Genomic DNA, 24,487 nt, shown 5'->3' with positions numbered 1-24,487 from the left:
TTCTTGGGATTACAACATTCTCAGTGAATGCAACCACATATGCAATTTCAATTAAATGATAAAATTTAAAACAGTAAACACTTTAGTGCAGGATACTTTCCTTTGTAAAGTACATAACTAGTTTTCTTATCTTTTGTTATGAGCAATTGAAAATACATGCATGGATGCAAGTAAAACTGAGCATGATTGTGTTACATAACAGCACTTGTCATCAGGCAGATCATTCATGACAGCTCCGCCTGTGCATGATGCCTTGTGGAGTGAATGGGCATTGGGGTCTAAGCAGGCACGTAAATGGCATGGTGTGCGCAGGAGGTATTCCTCAACTGCAAGGGGAACCATTTATTACCTGGATTGGAATTGAATTAGTACTGCTAATAGCATGTGGTAAGCAAAGCCTGCATTTTATGTTTGAAACCCGTCAAAGAAAATGGGCCTTGGGGAATGCTGGTCTTAACAGGAAGCTAAATGGGCTGCATTCTTATATAACATACTGTTTTTTATTCCCACTCTTTGGTGGTTGATGAAGTAACCTCATTAGAGTCACATGTGCTGTAGCTTCATCAAAGGCTGAAAATAAGTTCAGACCCACCATTCCTTCCCTGTTGTGCAGAAAATCCTCATGAGATCCTACTGGCTTTAGGCATCAAAAGAATTTTAGGCAGACTAGTAGAACATCTGTGTCGGCCCATTTCTGCGTGTTTAGACCCAGGCCATACACTCTTTCGCTGGTTCCTTCTGCCGTGTGACTGCATCTCAATAGAGATGGAGATACAATAGATCTATGAAGTCTTGTGCATGATCTTTAGCATCTCTGAAATCGGTGAAGCACTGCGCTTTGGCAAAGTGAGACTGAATAGCCCTCTACACATGCTCTGAAGAACACATAAACTCTAGATGTGGGAACATGGATGAGCCCCACCTTTGCTGATCTTCCCCCAAAGACCCTGGAGGTTCTACTCTGGGGGTAGACAAGTTTCTCTCCAGATGTTTTGGACTCAAAACTCTCATAAGTCCCAGTCATCATGGGCAGTTTTTAATCAAGGGAGTCATTTATTTAAACACTTAATTGGTTTAATTATATTTTTTAACTTTTGTGCACCTTTGACTGTTTTGATTGTGTGAACTTTAATGTTGTGAGCTGCCTAGAGTTCCAGTCTCTGGAAATAGGGGGTGGGGGAGAGGGGGAGTAGGATACTGAGCTGAGGGCCATGCTCTGATGCCTTTGCAGAGTGACCAGGGCATTGAAAGGTCTGGCATGTAGAAGCACTGAATGAGATAACATGGGGAGAATCCCCAGTGTTACAAATGGAAAGTCCAACTACTTTATTTGAAGCCAAATGAGGATATGATTTGCTGGGAGAAGTTTGTCAGCAGCCAAGTGTGGTAAATCATGGTCAGCTGACAAAACTGCTCTGGCTAGGAAGATCCACTTCCGTTCCGATATTGCGCTTCTCTCAAGGCTGGCAAAGCCAAATGGACATGGCAAGCAGCAGATGCAGGAGGGCAAGGAGCAGCCTTCTGACCTGGGAGCTGCACGGGCCTCACATCTTGTGTGCTCACCCCATGCTGGCCTGGTACCCTCAGGTCCGGTGGAATATAAAACACCTCGGGCTGGCTCTGGTTAATTTCATGGCTTTGCAATGCGGAAAGGGGGCAGGAATGGACCCATTCTGCAGTGGAGAGATCTAGGAATAATGACCTGGCCATACTTTACGTCAAGCAAAAGACTGGTCATGGCTGCTTGACGGCCCAGCCCCAGACATTGTGCTATCTGAGGTAAAACATTAAATGCCTCCCCTCAACACACACACACACACAAAATCAAACTATGTAGTACCCAAACCAGGCCTTGTTCTTTTGGTGCCTGGGAGGTGTGTAAGTAATAACACCGAATAAATAATTTACTATCCTTTCATGACACCCAGAATCCATTGCCTGAGGTGGCCAGCTCGTTCTTCCCAATAGCAGGGATGGCTTTGATAGTCAGTGAATGTAGAGAAACTGATTGTTAAAATATAGTTTCTTGATATGAAGATCTTTCTGGAATGGTCTGATGGGAGGGGGCATTCTGTAGATGCTTCAGCAAGGGGCTAATGAAAGAGAAGACAAAACTGCAGGCAGAAGATGACATACAGAAAAGGCTGAGTAGTTGCTGGAAGCCTGAAGCCATCTCAGTGGGGAGGACCTTGGAGCGTCCCTCTGGAAATCTGACGTGGGGCAGGGGATGTGCTGCTGTAGTTCAAGGTGCTATGCCATCTTCGCCAAATGTTCTGCATAGGAATTTCCATAGTAAGAGGGTGTGTGTCCATCTGTCCATCAGTACCATAGTGCCAAGAACATATAGCCTGGACAAATGCAACCTCAAATGTTGCATGCATACTAAGGGGGCCCTAGGGGCATGCACCCCAGCACCTTGTTTTCAAAGCACGTTAATTAATTGACGAAGTCTGTGTGGCTGGAGCCTGCAGAAACACCTTACGCCACTAGGGGCAGAGTCCCCTAGCTAGCCCATAGCTTTGAGAGGCCAAACAGTTTGAAGCTAGAGGGACATGTGGGTTGAGAGACAAAGCCATAGGCCTCTCCCATCCTCCGTGCTGTTAAGGGCTCTCCCAGGATAGCTTCCTCCCTCAGGGGGCTATAAGGTGAACCAGGGCAGCTGGCAAGCCTAGAGAGGCAGCAGGCATGGCTGCACTCAAGCGAAGTGGGAACAACATGACCAACTTTGAGAGGTCTGAACATTTGTTTGAAGGCAGCACTGTATACAACTACAGGATTATTTTGACACTTGCAAGGTCAAGTATGTTCACTAGCCGAGTCGATCAAACATATTTGTAAATAATCCAAAGTTAAAAAACACCAACAAGTCCCCAGCAGCCCTTTCCTGCAAATGGAAACCAAACCCAGCTGGGCGTTGCCTCTGGAACATCTTGCTGCTTGCAGAACACATACCGTGCGTTTTATTCAAAAGTAGCTCCGCTTAGTTCACTGAAGGATGAGTGCTTGGGATGCAGAATTAAGTGTTCGATTAAAAAGCAAGCTCCCCTGAAAAAGGCTAGCCATCCTTCCTCTTCTCATCAACGCTCCTGATATTTGGACCTGCAGGATGTGGCAATGCTATCACCGCCAGCCGCCATCACCACACTCTAGGAAGTAACCATCCAAAGCCATGACATACAAGGCTAGAATGACAGCGGGAAATTGCTGCAGCTCTGAACTCATGTGATGTAGGAGGCAAGATATTGAAATAAAGGCATGAAAGCAATGGATAAATATGCGACATGTAAAGGTGTGAGATCTTGTCCAGATGTGGCAGAGTTTGAACTAGGGCAACACTGAAAGGAAACAAAGACACTGATGGGGTCCGCACAATGCCACAACCCATCATGGATTGCTATCCATTGACGGGCTGTCATGTTGTGTGAATCTGAACCGATTCCTGCAGGGTGTTGGGCAACAAAGCACTTTACGACTTCTGGGTGATATTAGGGTTTGTTGTACTCATGGTGGATTGTCATGTTGTCCAAACTCAGGCAACCAACCCCAGCTACTGAGTTGTTTGGCAGGAGCCCAACCTCCTGCGCCCCCGCCCAGCTCTTGCCAAAACAGCTCCCAGAAAAACACCATAGCCAGTGGCCCCAAAAGTGCCCATGCTGCATATGGGGGCCACTGGCATGGGCCTTCCCACTCCCACCATCACGAGCTATTTGGGGTCACCATAGCTTTTTAACCTTTTCCCCCTTCAGACTGAAAAGCTGCCTTTCAAGCTGGCTTCTGTGACCCCCCCTTCAAAGTGTGCCAGTGGCACCTTGGAAGGCCTGCCTGTGGTTGCTAACCATTTTAATGTTACAAAAACATTCATTCATTCTCTAATTATTTAGTCACCCACACTATCCATTCCTGTTTAAGTGACAGCCAACTAGGTGTAAACGAACAAGCTGCTTTGTCAAATGTCTTTAAAATTTTTCATCATGGCTGTATATTTGAAGCTTAGGCTTGCATTTTGGATTGGTTTTTTTAAATATCTGCTCCTATTTGCTTTAAAACCAACTGAGGTAAAATAAAACGCAAAGTTTAGGCAAGGGCTCCTGTTGAAAACATCTACTGATTTCTAACAAACACTTATAAAATTAAGGGCAGACTTTGTTACCAGTATGACTTACTTTCCTCCCTGTGAGAAAGGGAGATAGAGTTTAAAAATAAAATGCAATTTCACACTTTGGTAGCTGTAGCTTGGTATCTGTTCAATCTAGTAATTTCTGTTCACACATAACAAGTAAAGTTTATGAGAGATACAAAGCGATGATTGGTTTATTTTCATGAAGAATCAAGTCATGATTGTAACCAGCTTTTATTTTCAACTGCTTTTCCTTATTAAAAGTTATAAAACGTACAGGAAGGGGGAAAAGTAAACCAATAACCATTTTTCTCCCCTCTAAGCTGACATCAGTCCTGGTATAACTGTACTGGAGCCATTTTGCAGTGTTCCAAATTAGACCTCCACATGGTTATTTAAAGATGGCAACTGTGTCTTTGTATAATCATTTGGTTTTCCTTTCTGCTTTTCAACAACAGAATGAAATCTTAAATAAGTAATCTTCAAGTCATCAAAATCTACATTCTTTCCCCATTTCCAGAGTAGCATTCCCACTTGCGGCAGCACTGCCTTTTATCTGGGCTTCTAATGATCCGAATATTTCCCAGGGTATTAGGAAAAATTAGATCTGCCTGTATCTTTGTTAGCTTGGCTTCATGATTTAAAAAAGGACACAGGGGACTCAGTGTTCAGATAAGACGACCCTCCCCCCCACCTCGCTGTAATCTTGCAGAGTCTAATACTGGTATTAATAGAAACATTTTGCACAAAACACTCTGCTTCTGCGTTAAAAGTGTGCATATGTTCATGCCGATTGTGCTGTCTTGCCAGGAATGACAGCAACTGATGACAGCACTGAGCGCCACTGTGAATATATACAGAGCTCAGATGGATTTTGCAAACACACCTGTATTTCCTGCTAAGAGCTGAGAAGGGACATCTCATGTTTAATGGATGATCCTGCATGCTTGGAGTGTGCAGCCCAGTGGAGCAGTGGCACAGCAAAGGTTGAGCTCGAGGGCCAAAGTGCAGGGCCTCTCCAGGTGAAGGACCTCCCCCTCCTGCTCCTGCTCCTCTTCTTCCTCCTCCTCTCATTGCTAGGTACATACATGATTACAGATTGTTACTTTTTCTGTAAATATTTGTCATCCCTTTCTCCAACAAAGTGGGGGCATATTCCCAACTGAAGAAGGAAGCTGTACCCTTGTACTCTAAAGAGCAGCCTTTGCCATCCTGGTTTCTTTGAGCCATATTTCATTTCAGGCCATTTATTATGTCTGCATACCACCCCAAGAACCAAGGCTGTACAGAGATTAAAAGCATAAAAATATTGTGCACAATGCAAAAACAGTTTATGTGCAACCACATCAACGGACCGCAGACACACACAGAAAACTGGCACTGAAAAGAGTGTGATGTCATCACCAGGGGAGCCTCAGTGCACAAGCTGGGGGCCGCCAGCAAGAAGGTCCTCTCCTTGTTGCCCCCCCTCTGAGCCTCCCTTGGAGGGCCTCAGATGTTGAGCGCAGTGTAAGGGCGTGTTCATGCCAGTGAAGACACTTGGTCAAGGATTGCAGCCCGGACTGATGTAAGGCTTTGCAGATTAAAATCAGCATTTGAATCAGGCTCAGAAATATACAAATGCACAGCCCAAGAGGATGAAATCAGTGCTCAGACTTGCTTGTCCCTGTTGTCAGCTTAGCTGCTGCATTTTATTTATTTATTTATTAAAACATTTTTATGCCACCCCATTCGCCAAAGCCTCGGGGCAGCTTACAACATTTTGCACCAGCCACATCTTCTTCTGAACCATCTTTGAGGGCAGCACCATGTAGAGTGTGCTACTGCAATCCAGAAATTCCCAAAGCTGCTAGCATGTACTCCATGCCACAGAGGCCATCTCAAGATAACCAGAATACAAACCTGCTCTTTCAGGTGGAGCAAAACCCATTTCAAAACAGACTGCATACCCTTCACCTTGGGACTTTATTTCCCACCATCAATTTTACTCAATGAGTCGCATTAATTGCTGGAGTGAAATTCCTCCCCCCCCCCACACACACACACAGAACTGCAGTTGAATATTAAGAAAACAAAAAATCCTGTCTGCAGACAAATTACAGAACTACACTGCTAATAATGAAGAAATTGTGAAAGATTTCACATACCTCGGCTGAGTCATCTATTCAGACTGCAGCCAAGAAAGTTGGAAGATGGAAAGACAGCAATGAAGGAACTAGAAAAGATCATCAAGTGTGGGGATGTTTCACTGGAGACCAAAATCAAGATCATCCAAACCATTGTATTCCCAATCACAGTGTATGGGTGTGAAACCTGGATAGTGAAGAGGGCCAACAGGAAGAAAATGGATGCCTTCAAAACATGGTGCGGGAAGAGAGCTTTGCAGATAACCTGGCCCAACAGAGAGAAAGACAGGTGGGTCCTAGATCAAATCAAGCCAGAGCTTTACCAAGAAGCAAAAATGATAAAACTGAGGCTACCATACTTTGGACACATCATTAGAAGGCAAGACTCAGTGGAGAAGACAGTCGTGTTAGGGAAGACCAAATATGAGATGGACTGAATCCATAGAGGAAACCACAGCCTTGAAGCTGGAGGAATTGAACGGAGCTATCATGGACAGGACATTTTGAAGGGCTTTCATTCATAGGATTGTCGTAAGGTGGAGACAACTTGATGGCACAGAACAACATCATACACATGAATGGAGAAGCAATAACCAACACATTTATTTATTTATCTATTTTTCGATTTATATCCTGCCTTTTTCCTACAAAGGGCTCAAGGCAGCTTACATCATTCTCCTCTCCATCTTCTCCCCACAACAGCAACCCTGTGAGGTAGGTTGGGCTGAGAGTCAGTGACTGGCCCACAGTTACCCAGGTGGCTCCATGGCTGAGCGGGGACTAGAACTCAGGTCGCCCGAGTCCCAGTCCCAGGCTCTTAACCACCGCACCACACTGGCTACACCACATCTTTATTCTTACTCTGTATCATTATTTTCTAACTATATACCAATTTTCACTGAGTGTCTGAACTGAGTATGCCCTCAGCCCGGTAACAGTTACAAGCTTCTAGGAGAAAGTCTTGTAAATCTTGCTGGGAGTTGGTGTGTGTGCGCTGACACCCAAATGACAATGCATGCAAAAACCTAACCACCACAGGACGTGCTGGGTCTTGTCTCTCGATCTACCACACTTCCTGCAGCAACATCAGGCACAATCATCCATCAGAGGCCACAGACGGCACCCACTACCTTTTTGTCTGCTCTTGTTACTTCATAACAGTCTCTGCAGCGTAAATCTCATGTTGCCAGACAAACAATTGGCAACAAGACAAACAATTTGTGTCCTTGTGGAAAATGCTGAAGGGACGCTTTGGCTGGACTGCAAAGTTGGGATCAATGTTTCAGTGGTGGGTTTGCACAATCCCTCTTTCGCAGATCCCATCCTCTATAGGCGCTACACCATTCAGCGTTTCTTGGGAGCATTCTACCTGGATGGCAACTTGCGCGTGCCTACGAAATGCATGCCACCTGCTGTCTGATCGGGACAGTCAAGGGAGCCGGTGGGTTGCATGTTATGCTTTTGCAGCTTCAAACATTTGTGCTAAAGCCCCATCTTGCCGTCACAGCCAACTGTAAATATAATCCTTTGGTGGAAAGGTCTACATAGGTACTTTAGCTCACATCCCTTGAGTTCCTTTTTAGATTTTGAATTATGCCTGCATTTTATTCCTGGAATACACGTGCACTTTGGTATAGGCTTTATTAACGGTCATTGGCTTGCCCACCTGAAATCTTTCATATATTTGCAACACACACAGATCTGTGGGTTGAAGTGACCAGTGTTCAGTTAGGATTGTGGAAATTCAAGTCTGTGTCTTGCCAGATAGTGTTAGGTAATCACTAGCTTTATTTTACGCCACTTTGCAGAGTTCTTGTAAGGCAAAAATGCAACTGTGAGCTACTGAGAGCACAGAGGTTTAGAAAAAGGCAAGAAAAGTTTCCAAAACTGCTTTCAAAACCTCTTGCTTTACTCCAGAGAAGAGGATGTGGGAAGAAAACTGATGCAACTGCTTTTTCAAGCCTGGTCAAGACAAATTCTGCATTTGAAATGGTATTTCTTTAAACCAGTAGTGCGTTCCCCACCCAACACTAGTGCCACTGAAAAAGTCATGACTTTCCTTAAAAATAAAGAATTTGAGGAAGGTGTACCATCTTGGGGAGTAGAACTGCACCCCTAGAAACCTCCTGGAAATCACCCTAGTGTACAATTTTGCTCCAATTTTATAGCAGAGTAGGCATATCCTTGGCTTTTAAAGAAAATCAACATTTTTGCCATTGCCCCTGAATTTTGATGGTGGTGCAGCAACAATTTCAGCTGAAAGATGAAGACCCCAGGGGTGTCTTCCGGTGCGGATTGGTCCCATGACCCACAGAAGTTGAATACACACACTCATGCGCAGGTGCACAGTATTCTAAGGCTGAATAAGGTTATGTTCTGAGGAAATATTTCAGCCTCCATTAGTGCCATCAATATCCATACCCCAAACTACATGATGTTGGTAATGCATGGACTGAATTTAGAACAAATGCAAAACTCAGAAAACCATACTGTGCATATTATACTGACCTAAGGTATGATTTGTTGCTTAAACAACCCACACCTAATAGAATTTGCATTCATCCCAAAAGTATGTTCGCCTCAAAGACACATCCCAAATCATTTTCTTGCTTGCTCTGATGTATAAAATAGAGTCCAGGATCGCCATTTGTTGGAGGCTCCTTTATTCCTCCCAGCCCGTTGCCTCACTGTCTCCAGCATCTGATACGAAACAAACAAGATGCTTCCCACCTCCCTCTGATGGGCCTAAATGCAAAACACTGTCAATACATTTACACTAAGTCCCACTTTATGGGGTGGTATTTAATAACATTGAAATCCCGGTGTTTAATTATGATTTAACCAACAACTTTTAGTACAAAAGTGGCATCAAAGAGTAAACTTGCTTGGGGAGCAGAATGTCCCTGGATATTTTGAAACCATTCATTAAGGGAATTAATTAAGTAAACAGTCTCCCAAAGCACAGTGAAAATTTCTAAGTAATCCTAGTATTCCCACTCTATTAGCCGGGAGATCTGACAGTGTAAGATGCCTACAAGGGGGGGCTCAGCCCTAGAGCCCCTCTGGTAGCTTACAAGGGTAAGGAGCTGCTCCCCTGATCTCAGCCGTGCTGCAGCGCCATCACATCAGATGGCCAGGGCTGCAGCCGCGAGGGCAGAAGAGAACAGGGGATGCACAGTGGCAACGTATGGCCCTGTAAAGGTTGAAAATGGTGGCCTGGCTGTTCAGCATGAGCAAGTCAGGGTTCGGGTACAGATCCAGCACCACCATCGGTCTCATGAGTCTGGCATTTGGATCAAGGTAATCCAGGCCACATAACTTAGAAGAGGTGGAGGTGGAGTCAATGTGGCAAAGATTAAACTGACTGCTCTAGTTTTCCATTGTATTTATTGGAAGGTTGGCAGTTCAAATCCATGTGTGGGGTGAACACCCGCTGCTTTGTCCCAGCTCTTGCCTACCTAGCAATTCAAAAGCATGCAAATGCGAGTAGATAAATAGGTACCAGTTTGGTGGGAAAGGTAGCAGCGTTCCGTGCACGTCGGTGTTTAATCAGGCCAGGCACTAGACCGTGGAAGCATCTTTGGACAACGCTGGCTCTTTGGCTTAGAAACAGAGATGAGCACTGGCCCCAGAGTTGGACACGACTAGCACACATGTGCGGAGGAACCTTTACCTTTTCTTTTTTTAATATACTGCTGAATGTTATCTTCAAGTGACTTTCTCAATTACAAATTTGGGTGCGGAGGAAAGAGAAGCTCTATTGCTCAAGGAATCCACTTGAACGATGTTGGACCTTGTCTAGAGTTTGAAGGGGCAGATTCAGAAACAGGGAATATCTTGGTTTTGGTTATTCTGTAGTAAAGTAACGCCAATGTGATGTTCTTTACAATAATAATCAATCATAACTATTTTTTAAAAAGAAAATATACTTTTATCAGATGTTGTTCCATTACATACATCCATCTCCTACTTCGTATATCTCAGATGTCTATATCAAAGAAATATTTTGATTCAAACATTTGTTCCCAAATTATTCCATTTCTATGAACAATTTGCTTATTCCATATTTCAGGATATTTGGCCAAAGGTACCAATTTTGCAGATGTATCTAATTGCTTTATCTAATTATTCCACCCTTCATCCTATTTTAGGATGGGTAGTGGCAGTGTACAGTCAAACAAAACTGTTTCAAAACCATAAATAAAACCTAGGAAAACAACTTATGACCAATTAAAGCAACTATGTTCTTGCCTGGTACCAAAAGGGCTGCAGGATGGGTGCCGAGCTGGCCCCTCTTGGGAGGATCTTCTGTAGCTGGACTGCCACCAGCCATGGCCCTCGACAGATTACACTGGGTTGCAGCTGCATAGTCAAAACAAGTCAAAACCTTTAAAGGGTGTGCACAGTTTTCCATACACATTTTTTTCTGGAGTCTGGCCAATGTATACCAATTTAAAGCATAGGACAGAAGTTACTGTTCAGAAATCTTTCTGGCTTTTCAGCCATTGACCTGGAACATTTTGGGAAAATGCGTGTTCAACAAATGTGTGTTGTTCTGAGCATCTTATCATCTGCTTAGAGCCAGCAGCAGTGGTTTTTGGAACTTGCTTTGGACCCACACACGATGCATCGTCAGTTTTTTCTTCCTGTTTACCTGCAGACGTTGATCAAGCAGATTCTGCACTTCGTTTAAGCCAGCCGAGGAGAAAATGTTACGTATGTCATCTGTATAATGTGAAATAAAAAGCAAGGCTACACTAATTAAACCATACAGAGATACAGATCTACACAAAATGTTACTAATGGGTACCATGATGTGGAAACATACAAACCATGCAAGATTAGTCATGGATTTTACTGTACCCCCGGGATCTGCCTGCAGTGTAGGATCTTTGCATTTTGTGTGGCTCATTTCACAAAGCACTTGTTTCTCTTTGTCTGCTCTCCAACAGGCAAAACGACAGGCACCACTTCACAGAAAGAGTGAAACTCGTATCACCCTGTGGGGCACGACGAGTGGACAGACTCATGTGCAGAACTGACACGGGCAGCACACTCTGGCTGGCTCCACTCACGAGAGCTGTGGGCCCAGCATGAAGCCGACTTGTCTCGGGTCAGTTCTCTGGTCTCGCAGTGATCCGTGCTAGCCAGCCGAGCAAGTCTGCAGTCCAGGGGTGCTCCCAGATCCAGCTGTCTCACACGAGCTCCGGTGGCCTTTTATCAGCTTTGGTTAAACCCCTACCTGGACAAAGACAGGTGCTACCCATGCCCTGGAAACCTCCTGCTTGGATTACTACCGTGCATTATTATATGTTGGGTAATCTCCTAAGAGAGTCCAGAAACTGCAGAACAGAGCAGCAAGCCTGCTTACTGGGACTGGACGATTTGAACAGGCTACAGTGCTGCGTCAACAGCACTGGCGGCTGATCATTTTCTGGGCCCGGTTCAAAGTACTGGCGTTGAACCTTATAGACCCAGGTGGCTGAGGGCCAGCCTACCTGCAGGAGCACCTTCTCCCAAAGTCACTGGCCCCCAGGTGGGCAAATGCCAGCAAGTATCCGCCCTGGGCACTGCCCCACAGAGGCAGGAGGTACATTTATTTCCACTGCCAAATGTAACCAAAGGCAGAAGTGATCTTAGCTCAGGAAGGTGGGATGGCACTCACCCTCTGTTGCAAGATCTCTGGGAGGCAGTGGACTCATGTCCCAGGAGCAACCCCTGCTTATTCCCAAGGCTCTACAATGGTGGAGCCACGCAAAACTGTGAGCCACCTCATTGACAGGAGTAGCTATTTCTGACACTTGGATTTTAAGGGAAAGAATTCGAAGTGGGAAAAAGCCACAGTCAGCCCCAAAAATGGTTCCCAATGGCGGTAGGGGCGGGGGAGGCAGCTTAGCCCACCCTTGGGATTCTCATGGGGGGACTGGAGGGGAGGGGACTAACAACCCACAGTGAGACCAATCGTCTGTTGGGCACACCATGGCTTGTTTGCACAACAACCAACCCACTCTGGGGTGTTGCCAAGGCGGGTTTTTGTGGCATGCAAATGCATCCAGTGGCACTCAGTGTCTTACAACTGTAGCAGCAGCAGCAGCACTTTATAAAACTGCCTGTGATTCTGAAATTCCTAATCTAAGGAGATTTCATTTTAAGTAGCCATTTCTGTCCTCATAGCTTTTGATAGCTATTTAAAGAATACTACATCGCCTTGTGAGGGACAGAACAAGCTTTCCCTCGCTGTGCTGAAAGCCAAGTAGCAGAAACTACCCCCTGGAAGAGGGAAGGGGAAAGCTTTCATGGTGCCACATGAATTTCATTTTAAAATCTCATGCCTGGTGGTGTATAAAATTCATCAGTCACACTGAAGTTGAAAGCACTTTTGCAGATATCCCTTTTTCCCCCTTTCCAAAGCTTTCACAGTTAGCATAAAATATTACAGGATGCAAATGTGAGTTTGGTCACGTCTCATAAACCAAAAGAAAAGTCCTTTGTAGGACCAGCTTAAAATACTGCCCCGCCCCTGGCTAATTCAGTGTCCCAATCGATCAATATGCATGTCCGACGGGTGTTAAGACGGGCTTCACAGGAAGAGACGGCCCTCGTGCAAGTCAGGAGCCCTCCCCTGGCCATGCTGTCACCCACATGATACCTCAGGACTGGACGGTGCATGCGGCGGGAGGAACCAAGGCGGCACAGCACAACCTGGGGGCAACTGCCAGGCGGCCGTGGTCTGGTGAAGCCGGGCACCCGGGGCACCGCACCTGGGCGCTGTGGCTGGCAGGGAAGCACGCATGATCTGCAGTCCCCTCAGCATTCCCTGTTCCCCCAAGCAAAGCTGCGGTCCTCGTCAAAACAGCCGGGGGAAGGCAAGTTTGCTGCCGGTTGTTCCAGAGCATGTTGCACTGCGGGGTCTTGAATGGGCCCTTCTGTAAAAAAGGGCCTGTTCCGGGAGGAGATGGAAACTGCTGGGACCAGGGTGCTGAGAGGGGTCCACACAGCTGCCTGTAGTTCTGGCACCTCCTTGGAGGCACGGTCATACTGGGGCTGTTGCAGCAAGTCCCTGCATGTTGACGTGATGCTTCACCACGGCATGAAAGTGGAAAGGACGTGCTGCCATAGAAGAGGCTCGGCCACCAGCTATCCGCCAATGCAACTGCTGGAGTCTACTGAGAGAATCCCCGCAGCCCTACTTCAATATAGACATTGCTCTTGAACTCGTTCATTCCCGTAGGCAGGAGGTGCGAGCTACACTTTCCCCTCCAAACTGGGCTTCAGAACCCCACTTCAGTGGTTGTGAGGTGGAACGCGTTTTCTGCAAACACCCCACGTGTATTTAAGTTAAAGGGGTGATGCAAAGCACTGCTGTACAAGGAGGCACTGAAGTCTAAGGATAAAAGCAGCGTATAATCTTAAACTGCACATTTCCTGCCAATATATGCCCTATATTTGTCTCTTGACAGAATGCTTCTGCAGAGTGCTTTGAGGAGGAGCAGCTACATGTTGGAAGCGCTTGCAATGAGGGCATAATAGACATCTAGCAAAACAAAGCAAAAACCCAGAACAAGAGCCCCACCTCCTGAAAAGTAGACAAGCTTCAGTTTTAATGAAAAAGGAATTCGGGAGCAGGCAAGCAGTAGGTCTCCCGGACTTCATCTCCCAGCTTTCCTTGCTCCCGGACATGCTGATAGGGGCTTCTGCACATGGTTCCCCAAAACAGAATAAATGGCATCCAGTGTTTGCTTTATTTTACTGCAGCCATTTCAAATGACCCACCTTTTCTAATCAGGTGATTCAGCATATGAAGTGGACCAACCCACAAAGGTGTCTGTTTGTCTTTGAGGTTCTGCAAGGCTTTTCTTTTAGGGGGGGTAGCTTTCCAGAAATATTGCTTTCATGCCCACTTGCATTTGGATCCACAGCGAACCCCCTGCCTCAGATCCCAACAGGGCAGAATTTTAGTCCTTTAGACTTTTGGTCTCTGTTGTTTCAGATCCTTGCTGTATTTGAATCTTTGCAGTTCTGCTACGTTTTCCTTCTTTTACTTTCACTTCCATCTTATACTGTAGTGTTAAATAGTTATAGGATATTTTGTGTTGTATGTAATGTTTTTAATTACTGTGAACAACACAGAGAGCTTCAGAGTTGGGGATATAGAAACAAGCAAGCAAGTCCTTCCTATTCCATCCTTACCACTCTCATTTGTTCTCATTTGAGCCTGTCTTTTCCAAAAACCAGATTGAAAGGCGATAAGCAAATGCATAACAGCAAACGAAGATGACACTGGGAGGCCCGGAAAGCAGCCATGGGCTGTTTAGATCTATAGTGAGATCTTTTTTTAACCGCCCTGCCACACTCTGCACAGATACATGCCAAGGAATGTAGGCTCAAGAGACGAAGGGAAGCAGAACTGTACACACGTGAATACATTAAAAATATGTCACGGGGATAATCTGCAAGGTAGTGGTTGTCAAACCTTCCCACAACCCCTGCTGCCCAGGTTCAGGCAACAGGACAAGCTATGGCCACTGCTCGAACATTTAAAATGTCCATCCACATCTACAGGCACGTGACACAGCCCACCACGTCTTAAAAAACGACCATGGATCACAATGTTCCCATCCTGTGACTTCAATTCACACCTGCCCCTTCCCATTTATCCCGTGAAAAAGACATGTGGCTGCTTTTTTTAAACCATGGTGCGTTGTGGCGTGAGGATGCCAGGGTTATGCAAGAGTGGTTTAATACTCGCACCCCTCCACCACGCAGGCTGGAACAACACAAGCCACAGCTCAAATATTCAAAAACTGTCTGCATGAGCGGCAGCTTACCATGGATTAAACAGCCCACGGTGGGCATCGCTGGCTGAGCAAACCGGGCCACTGTGACAGCCACTCATGTTTTCCCTGCTTCATGTATCCCATCCTTAACAGCCAGAAACTCCCGCACCAAAATGGAGCTGGTAGGAATCCTGTTTTCTACAACTAATACAATGGGGAAGCAGTCTTCCTTCTGCCCCTCTCATTCTCTAGGTCTCCTAGCATCATCCCACCATAGGGCTGCCCTCCGATACCTTTTGTGAAGAAGTATGCTCTGGTACCATCACCTCTTACATAGAAGTTCTCTGACAGACAGCTGCCTAAAAGGAAAGAACAACCCCAAACAAGGGGAAATTATGCTGTTTCCACTGATGACTCACAAGTAAGCAAACAAAGCAGCTGTCTCTTGAGCATACCTGTTTTGAAACGAAGCTGTGAAACATCATATCTTCCATAGTCTCGAAAGAGCATCATCCCTCCAGGTTTCAATAATCTGGCCAGCCTGTTGACGACTCCTTGGACCCTGTGCAAAAAGAGGCCAGCCAGTGGCGCAATGAGGTCTTGCTGGACCCTGGATATAAAGAGCTCACTGGGGTGGGGAGCAGGTGGCAGGGGCTGCTTTCAATGCCTGTGTTGTATTACTGGAGCTGTGAAGAGTACCATCAACACTGCTCTTCTCCCCTCCCCACCATTCTATGCCTCACTGCTGGCTGGACATCCCTGGTGCGTCAGAGCTGGCAAAACAAAAGTCTGTTTGCTAGCCTTTCTGAAGGACAGACAGACAGAAAGATGGTAGTGTGTGTTATGCTCATTTAAATCACAGCATTATTGTGACTTCAGGAATTAAAAAAAAGCTTGCTTCTGCCTAAATGCAATTACGTGGAAATAAGCTCCATTTTCTTGTAGAAAATAATTCCTAGACTTTAAAAACACAAATAATACAGTGCGCACCTGTAGCCCTGGCCATGTTCAGTCAGCTCTTCTCTACCTCTGAAATACTCGGAGGAGGAGGAGCAGCACCGCAACAAGCGGCCTTGGCGGGCCACTGAATGCCTGCGCTGGATCAGGGGTGATGCTGGGCCTGCTTGTGGTGGCCTCCTTCACCGGCTGCTCCCTGGATGGCCACCTGGGAGGGCCCTGGGCAGCAGGAGCCCTAGGCAGCAGCTTTGAGGCACCTCCCTGGAGAACAGGCCCCTTGCCACAAGAAACACATAGAAGAGATGGTCGGCTGCCTCTTGATTCTAAACCCCAGTCAGGAACCTGTGGGAACTCAGTCCACAACCCGCTCAGAATTAGCATCTGGAAAAGAGGTTACTCATGTGCCAGGCTGTATTTCTCTAAAGGGACTTGTGCCCTGCTTCCCACCCCCATCACCAGAAAAGGAGTTGCTCAAAGCTGCTCGTAAGGAGCATTCAAAGCAATGTCCAATCATGAAAACACATTTGCAAACAGCTAAAATAAGCAGCAAAGGCAAAAAACACAAAGAGCTAAAATTAGCTGTCAAGAAGTAACATTAAGCGACAAGGAACATCAAACGTTTATTGAAATAAACACAAAGGGGGTTGAGTATGTTAACTATGTGCAAGATTAATAGGAGGTTGTCATAAGGCTGGCGTCTGTCTGTCTGTCTGTCTGTCTGTCTTTCCTTCTTTCTTGCTTTCTTGCTTTCTTGCTTTCCTCTGCTTAGCAATACGTTTGGGATCTTCATTGCTGGTTTGGGGACACTCTCCAGGTTGGCACGCCTTAGCCTGCCATCAACAGCCTACAACTGGCAGTTTCCTATTTGGGTCATTTGCAGAAGCATCAAAGAGAGTGAAACGGAAGAAAATATAAACCACCATCTCTGTTCTATCTTTTGGGCCAATTCTATTATGACACATAAAAACCTATGCTAAGAATACTAGAGGTTGGAGGAGAAATGTCAGATCGAGACTATTTCCCCTGTTATAGTTTCATAAAGCTAGAGTGCTCCGTACCCCTTTGTCTATAGGTTACCCATGGTTAAAATTCTCTGGCCTACCCATATTCCCCTTCCACAAATGGAAGATTCTTTAGCTGCCTAGTCCCTTTCTGTGGGAGGCTGTGCCTTATAGTGTTCTAGGGGCTGCGAGTCTCATGTAGTACTGCAAGCGCTAGTGCTTTTAAGTACTTTGTACCTGGCGGGGAAATGCTGGGAGTTGTAGGACTTTCTTGGCCCAAACATGCATAGGATTGTGCTTTAACCTCTGGAATCAGAACAAGACTGTGTTAAGGTCTGTGCAGCAAGACCGGCAAGCTAAGCGCATGAAGACACTCAGTTTAGCATACTTGCTTGGAAAAGTGGAACATATTCTCATACAAAATAGTGTGGGAAGAGCAGCTCAGCACTGCCATTTACTGCCTATTTGTGCTCACGCAGAAGCAAGTCTTCCTGTGTGCGACGCAGCTACTCCCAGGTAAGTGTTCCAGCCTCAGTCTGATCGGTGGACGGGGTCGGGCAAGCTTTAACCCCTTTCGGCAGGGCTGTCTCCTACCAAAGCCTTCCAGATATCCAAAGGTCAGAGATGAGGGAGCTGAAGGCCACCAACACATGGAGGGCTTCTGAAGCTCTGCTTGAAAAGCTAGTTGTGAAAGTATTCGCAGAAATCTTGGGCGTACTTGGCTTCTGAGAAAGCAGAGGGGGAATCTATCTTGCTCGCCATTCTCGGCCAGACTTGGTAAACCCTTCTTTTGCACATGAGTCATGTGCTTGTCTCTAAACAAACAGGAAGAGATATGCTATGTGGCAAACAGATCCTCTCTGCAAGGCAGTTCAGATAGCTCAGCTGCATGGAGAACAAAGCTGAGAATACCTCCGAAGCATGACAATAGCAATCTGGTTGTCGAGGTGCACGTGCTGTTTCTTAAGAAGTCACCCACAGTCTTTGATAACTATGTATCTTGTCTATCTTGTCACAGAAGTGCCTCGGCTCGCTAATGAAGCCCTCTTTTGTCCTGCTCACCATTATGGACGGCAGAGCAGTGGGATTTAAAACGCCCTATATGCAAGAGAATTCAGGGCCGTTCATCATCCCTCGTACACCTCAAAAGCACTCCTGAGAGACAAATGGAGAAAGAGACATTGACCGCATTTGCTCTTGCCCTCCCCTGCTTTCAGTCTTCATTTACCTGTCAGGATGAATTGAAGAGAGGACAAAGACGAGGAGAACAACATCCAGGCTCTCATCTGGGAAGGGGTAGGGCGAGGCATCATCGCACACGTTGTGAACAAAAGCGAAACACCGGGAAGCATCAAAGCACGAGTGCAACTATGGCAGTCCCCGTGATGAGACCAAACAGAGAAATCCAAACTGTTAGAACATTCCCTATGATGCATATTCCCCCTTTTAAATGCACCCCAGGCCAGTTTATACAAAAATGCAGAAGAATGCATCACAAAGGATTTTGCTTGAATTACGCTCTCATTTATGGCTGCAGGTGACATGCTGATCCCCTTCTCCCCAGCCTGCTCAGTATCAATAGGGAGAGAGTTCATGGACAAATGCAAGGAATGATGCTCAGCAGCAGACCCACTGTTGTGCACACAGAAGGTTCAGTCTGCAACATCTGTTTGTGAGGCTGAGAAATCTCCCGCCTGAAATCCTGGAGAGCTGGTGTCAGGCAGGCAATCCGTGCAATTTGGCCTTCAACTCCCATCAGCCCTGGCCAGCATAGCCAATGGTGAGGACGCATGGGAGCTGTAGGCCAGAACATCTGTTGCTGACAATACTGATCCAGAGAAGCCAATGGACTGATGCTTTCTAAGCTCTCACTTGAGGATGTGCAACCCCCAAAAAAGCTTTATTCTGCTGACAGTATCAGCCAGTCCCAGTAAGGACGAGAAAAGGAGTTGCCACGTTCCCCCACACCAGAAGGCGCTTCTCTAACATCTACTAGAAACCTGGAAGGAGCGGACTTCCTTAAAGAATGCTCTGGAGTAGACTGAAGAAGCATATTGTAAAAAGCTTGCAACCTACTAAATATGCAATTTTATTTGGAGACACCCACTAAATAGGGTGCTTGTTCACTTTTCAAGCTGCCTTGGCAACTACCAGCAAGCTTTCTTGAGGGAAAATGCTAACATGGCCGACTCTTCTCTCCACCACAACCTCTTCTCTCATGTTAACATAATAACACGGTCCCTGTGGAGACTTTACTCCAGCAGCTGTCTTTCACCAAGCCAGAGCACAGGTCAGTGGATTCCGCCAGAGTGGCTCCCAAGGGTTTCAGTCAAGAATACATCCAGCCCTACTCAGATGCCGGTGAGTGACCTCCTTTGTACAAAGTGCACAAAGCTCAGTCCCACCACCGAGGGATGGATGCCCCTGAAAAGAATTGCCCAGGCAGCAACCCAGCTGCCACTTGGGCCTACCAAGTATGTTCCTTCCATCCTTCCTTCCTTCCTGACAAGAGCAAACCAACCCTCCAGCTTTGTTCTACAATTGTTTGGACTGTTTATTTGGGTGCTGGTTACAGATGGTGCACATGGTAAACTATGAGAGAGAGGCTCAGATTCATGTGTACCTCCTGATGCAGATGAAGAGAGAGAGAGAGAGAGAGAGAGAGAGAGAGAGCGCGCAAGTGAGTATACTACACAAGGCTCCCAGGAGAAATGGAGGAATATAAATATAATCAGCCATCACATGTGAAGCCATTGTATCTATGTGATTATATCCCCTAACTATGACATACAGAATGACTAGAGATGTAAAATCTCCCAGAATTTTGCAGTTATTGGGAGAAAAAAAGAAATTTATTTATTTTATTTTATTTAAAACATTTCTATGCCGCCCCATCGCAAAAAGCCTCGGGGCGGCTCACAACATCAATAAATAAACCATACAATAAAACCCCAATACAATAAAACCCCAGTGCCATAAAACCTCAATAAAACCTCAGTGCATTCTTGGCTAAAAATTAAAAAAAAACTAGTTAAATAAATAAATTAACAATTAAAATAAGTTTTAAATAAAAATAAAAATTTGGAGGGGGAATCTTCAGTGCTTTTCACAGAGTCAGTTGCTGCTTTAGGCCTGCCTTCACCAACCTGGTTTCTCCAGCTATTTTGGACTTCAGTATGGCCACTGATCAAGAATGGTAGGCACAATAGTCCAAAATATCTGGAAGCAATCAGATCTAAGAACATAAAGCAGCCTTTGCATTCCCAAAGTCATGTTATATATAACTTGGTTTGCTCATAACATTATGTTTGTAATATTAAATGTAAAACCTTCTTTAATTTTAAAATATGTTTTAGCTTCCCATTTCATGTCCAACCAAAGGAAAACATGGATAAGTGGTCCCTGAAAAATATGATTCAACCTAGAAGCCAGAAGAAGCAGGAAGAAGTGGAGGTAGAGGAAGACTGGTATGTAACATCTGTTCCTATTTTTATAAAAAATATAGGGAAAGTCCTAACCTGAGATCCAGTGTAATGGTTAGAGTACTGGTCAGGAACTTGGGAGATCCAGGTTCAAGCCATGGAGCTCATAGGGTGACTTTGGGCAGGTCACTGATTCTCAGCTAACCCACATCATGGGGATGTTGTTGTCAGGATAAAATGGAGAGGAAGAGGGCTTTGTACCCTTGGGATCTGTGCAAGAGGAAGAAAGATGAGACATAACTGTAATGCAATGATGACGATGCTGATGCTGTGGGGTGAAGCTCAGGGACATCTGATCTGACGGAAAAGCTAGTGAGATTTGATTTAGCTGGAAATAAACCTTGTGCTTAGGAATGGGAAGCAACCATATTTAGGTTAAGAACCTTCATCAATCTCTTCTTATCCTTTGAAGAGTGACATGTCACCCACTTCTGTAAACAGCATCTTAGTTTTTGTCCATTCTAAGATGTGGTCTGCAGAAGACGTCCCGATCCTGTGCCTACACAACAGGAGCCAGGCTACGGAGTTTCTTTTGGGAGAGAGGGCTTAGTGTAGCAGCAGCAGTTAAAAAGCTTTACAGCCCTGGCAGCATTCTCTTGTCACGTAGTGCTTCTGGGGTAACCCAAGATTAGTGGAAATGAGCATTTCTGCTCGTTGTAGGGCTTCCCTTAGGACGTGCTCAATATCCCATGCATAAGTGATGGTTCTTGCTTATGAAAATTGGCAGGAGCCACTGCTTGCGGAGGGGAACTAGTGGGGGGCATAAGCACCCTGTTGGATTCCCCCCTTTATTAAAAACTGCAGCAATGAGTTCTGTAGATGCAAGCCTCTAAATTAATTTTTAAAAAGAAGCATAAATGGGATAACCCACATGCTGTTCTATTGCATCTGACAAGAATAACAGGTAACCTGCAGCTTTTTTCCACAACTGGGTTTTAGATGGCAACTAAAGTAATGGACTGCCACAGCGCCGGAACAGAACATGCCCAGAAATGCAGGACTCTATAGAACAAAATCTAAAACTGTCAGGAACGCACATGGGATGACATGGTGGCTCTACTCATATGTTGGGAAACTGACCATGGCTTGGAGCATTCCTAAATCTCTATCAATAAAAGATACATTAGATCAATAATTCAAAGAAGGAATAGGAAATAACTATGCCGTGGATTTTACAGAAAAGAAAAAAAAATCCCAGTGCTTTCATTATGGCCAGACATTTTACATCTCTAGTCTTTCTATAAAAGTACTCTTTCTTATTATATAGCTTTTAGAAATCATTTTGCGGAGGAAAAGCTGAGTAGCAGTATACAATCACTTTCCTGTCTTAAAATCTAAAGGAAAATGTTTCATAATCCAACATAGCTCAATTTTTTTGGGGAAAAAAAGAGTCCTTTGTAGGGAAAAATGAGGAAAACACTTTGTGCCCCCCCTTCTCTCTTCTGGGCCTTCTCATCTCTAAGAGACATGTGTACAGAAGCTCCAAGTTGCTTGCAACATTTCACATGTTCAATATTTTTATAGATTTTTCATAGAAGTATATCCTGCTGTTCTTCAAAGAAAAGCACAACTGCATAACCCCATTAAAACAGCAGAAAAGAGCTGTAAAAAAGCAACCACCACCAATAAATAGCTTTTCATGTAAGCCTTCCGGAAAAGCCCATTTTTCAGCAGGCATCACTTAAACACCGGACTGTGTACAGTTCCCTAAAGAAGGCATTCTGGAAAGCTGACACCACCACCAAAAAAGCCCTGCTCTCATGGCCTACTGCCCCACACCAGGCACAGGTGGGCACAGCGCAAGACCTCCGATTCTGAATGATGTGCATGGGGAAGAGTTTGGGTGAGAAAGCTGCCCTTCTGGTCTCTAGCCCCAAAACAATGTATGGCTTTCCATAGCATCCTCAGGCCAGGTGACTGCAAGTGCTAACCCCAGAGAAACAGCCTCAGAGCAACTGATCTGTTCTCTGTGCAGATGCCTTTCCTGAGCTGGTGTCTTCCAGCTGTGTTGACCGGTGCCGCACTTGCCACCGATGGGAATTGTAGTCTGACACATCAGGAGTGCACCAGGTTGGGGAAGGCACTTCTGTACAATGATGAAGTGCAGGAAGAAAAAGAAGTAAGTTCCAAGTTATAGTAACATTTGGACTCTGGGTCTTCAAAATGCTTATTGTGCCAGCTGCTGAACCCAAAAGTCAGAGAGGATGCCACATGCTCTGGAAAATGAAGATGATATGTCAAATACCTTGATGAGCTCCACTGCTCCTGAAGCAAAATCACAGCAATACAGAAATACTCTAGGGTTCTGGCTGTGGAGGTGGCAGGGGGAGGGTGAGAAATAAAAAATAAACATTAGTTCTGCAATTGCTTTTCTGAAAGCATTTCTACTGATGATACATCTGCAAGTATGTCATCTACTAAGTCAGTTATGGGGGGGAAATGGAAAACAGGAGGGACAAGGGAAATAATGTGAAACTGCTCAATAACAACCACCTGCTCAAAGGTTGAGTACAGGTTATTGCTGAATTGTGGAGTTCCATGATGGGAAAACCCTGCACTATGGCTTAACTATGTATTGCTACCCATGAACAACCCAGAGTTCACAACCCAGTAACAAGTCATGGGTTGCGTGTGGTTATCAACTAGTACACAGTTCACACATAATGACAATCCACTATTCAAAAACGACCACTACTTCATAAACCAATGACATACTCTGGGTTGTAATTATGTAAGCAAATTCATTCTCCATTGAAATAAATGTGAAAGTCTAACTTCAGGACTAATATCTGTGCCTCACATTAGTCTAGCACAATAAATTTGTTTTCATTAGAAGTTAAGGAACGGGACAGAAAGGAATGGAACAGAGGAATAGAAAGTATGTTTTATGACAAGAGGAGGCAACCTGTGGTCCTTGGCCTAATCCCACACTAAGGTGACCCAATGTGGTCCTAACTCTAACTTTGAAAGACCTCAGCATGCAATGAATTTCGATGCCTGGCAAGCGTAATGTGATTCTGGCAGCCCTTATGTGGAAGAGAAGTTTCTCTGATAGTTGGCTATGGCATGCTCATGATTTGGGGACTGTAACCTCAGGAGAGAGGTTGAGTAAGCCGTCACACAGCAGACACCAGAGACAGAGTTTTCATACTGCTTCACATTGCCTCAGAACACAACACTTTTAACAGAATCCTCTCACACATTCAACTAAACATAGGACGGGAGACCAAACAATCAACGTGTGATCCATGAACCAGATCACTATCATATATGGTCATATGCATGTCAAGAGCTGCTGTTCACCACTTCTGTACAAGATCAAAATCATAACATTGGTTATATTGGCATTAATAATTCCCTTAAGCAGAAGAATCCCCTTTCTTCATATTATTGATGGGAATGAGCCCTTGAGTCTGTAAGATCAGCTGTATAAACATACTACTGTCACTGACAGAAAACCTCCTTAACATGGGTTATGGAAAACCAGCTGTTCTCATAGCATTGTTGTAGCATATTATTTTTTCCTCTGAAGTGGGAAAGCTTACCGAATAGCTTTCAGAACTGGAAAAACACTGTTTCCAGCACCACAGCCAACCTGGAAGTAAAGAGAAGCAAATGGGGAAAAAGTCACAATGCATTAACATTTGAATCCAAATGGTTTCAAATATTATTTACTTACAGTACTTCCATGTTGTTTAATAAATCTCTAAGCAGGTTACATAAAATAGTACAAAAGGCATATATTGTACCATGTAACAAACAACTTATGATAATGAAAGCAGAACAGTTCCCCTCAAAATGTAGCCTAAACAACATTTCAAGGGGAAAGGCTTCAACTTGTTTGACAGGTCAAGAAGTCACTTTACTTATGGTAGCCACTCAAAACTTAAAGATTTCTTCTAAAATTCTTCTTTACATTTTTAAATGTATTAAAATGAATATAATACATAATATAATATGTATTTCTATAATATAAATACAGAAAACATGTAAAACCTATAGCCAGCTTCTAGCCTTAAAAGAGAAG

General features: G+C 44.9%; 1 protein-coding gene across 3 annotated transcripts in view; it reads right to left on the bottom strand.

The window, feature by feature from the left end:
* Positions 1 to 10,157: 10,157 nt before the first annotated feature.
* The window catches only part of METTL8 (methyltransferase 8, methylcytidine), a 44,250-nt gene continuing 29,920 nt past the window's right edge, over positions 10,158 to 24,487 (bottom strand). For 2 of the 3 annotated variants that reach the window (XM_044418393.1, XM_044418395.1), the window contains 4 exons: positions 24,006 to 24,055; positions 22,706 to 22,769; positions 18,207 to 18,346; positions 17,258 to 17,793 (listed from right to left, as the gene is read on the bottom strand). In XM_044418393.1, coding sequence (XP_044274328.1) covers positions 17,433 to 17,793; positions 18,207 to 18,346; positions 22,706 to 22,769; positions 24,006 to 24,055 — 615 coding nt within the window. In that variant the 3' untranslated portion in view covers positions 17,258 to 17,432. Of the gene's footprint in view, positions 10,969 to 15,313; positions 15,380 to 15,475; positions 15,583 to 17,257; positions 17,794 to 18,206; positions 18,347 to 22,705; positions 22,770 to 24,005; positions 24,056 to 24,487 lie in introns of those variants that run through there. The other variant, XM_044418392.1, reaches the window with a different exon arrangement.

This window comes from Varanus komodoensis, unplaced genomic scaffold (genome assembly GCF_004798865.1).
Source record: "Varanus komodoensis strain SLA01 unplaced genomic scaffold, ASM479886v1 scaffold9, whole genome shotgun sequence".
Classification (NCBI taxonomy): domain Eukaryota; kingdom Metazoa; phylum Chordata; class Lepidosauria; order Squamata; family Varanidae; genus Varanus; species Varanus komodoensis.
This window is presented reverse-complemented; position numbering and strand designations above follow the sequence as displayed.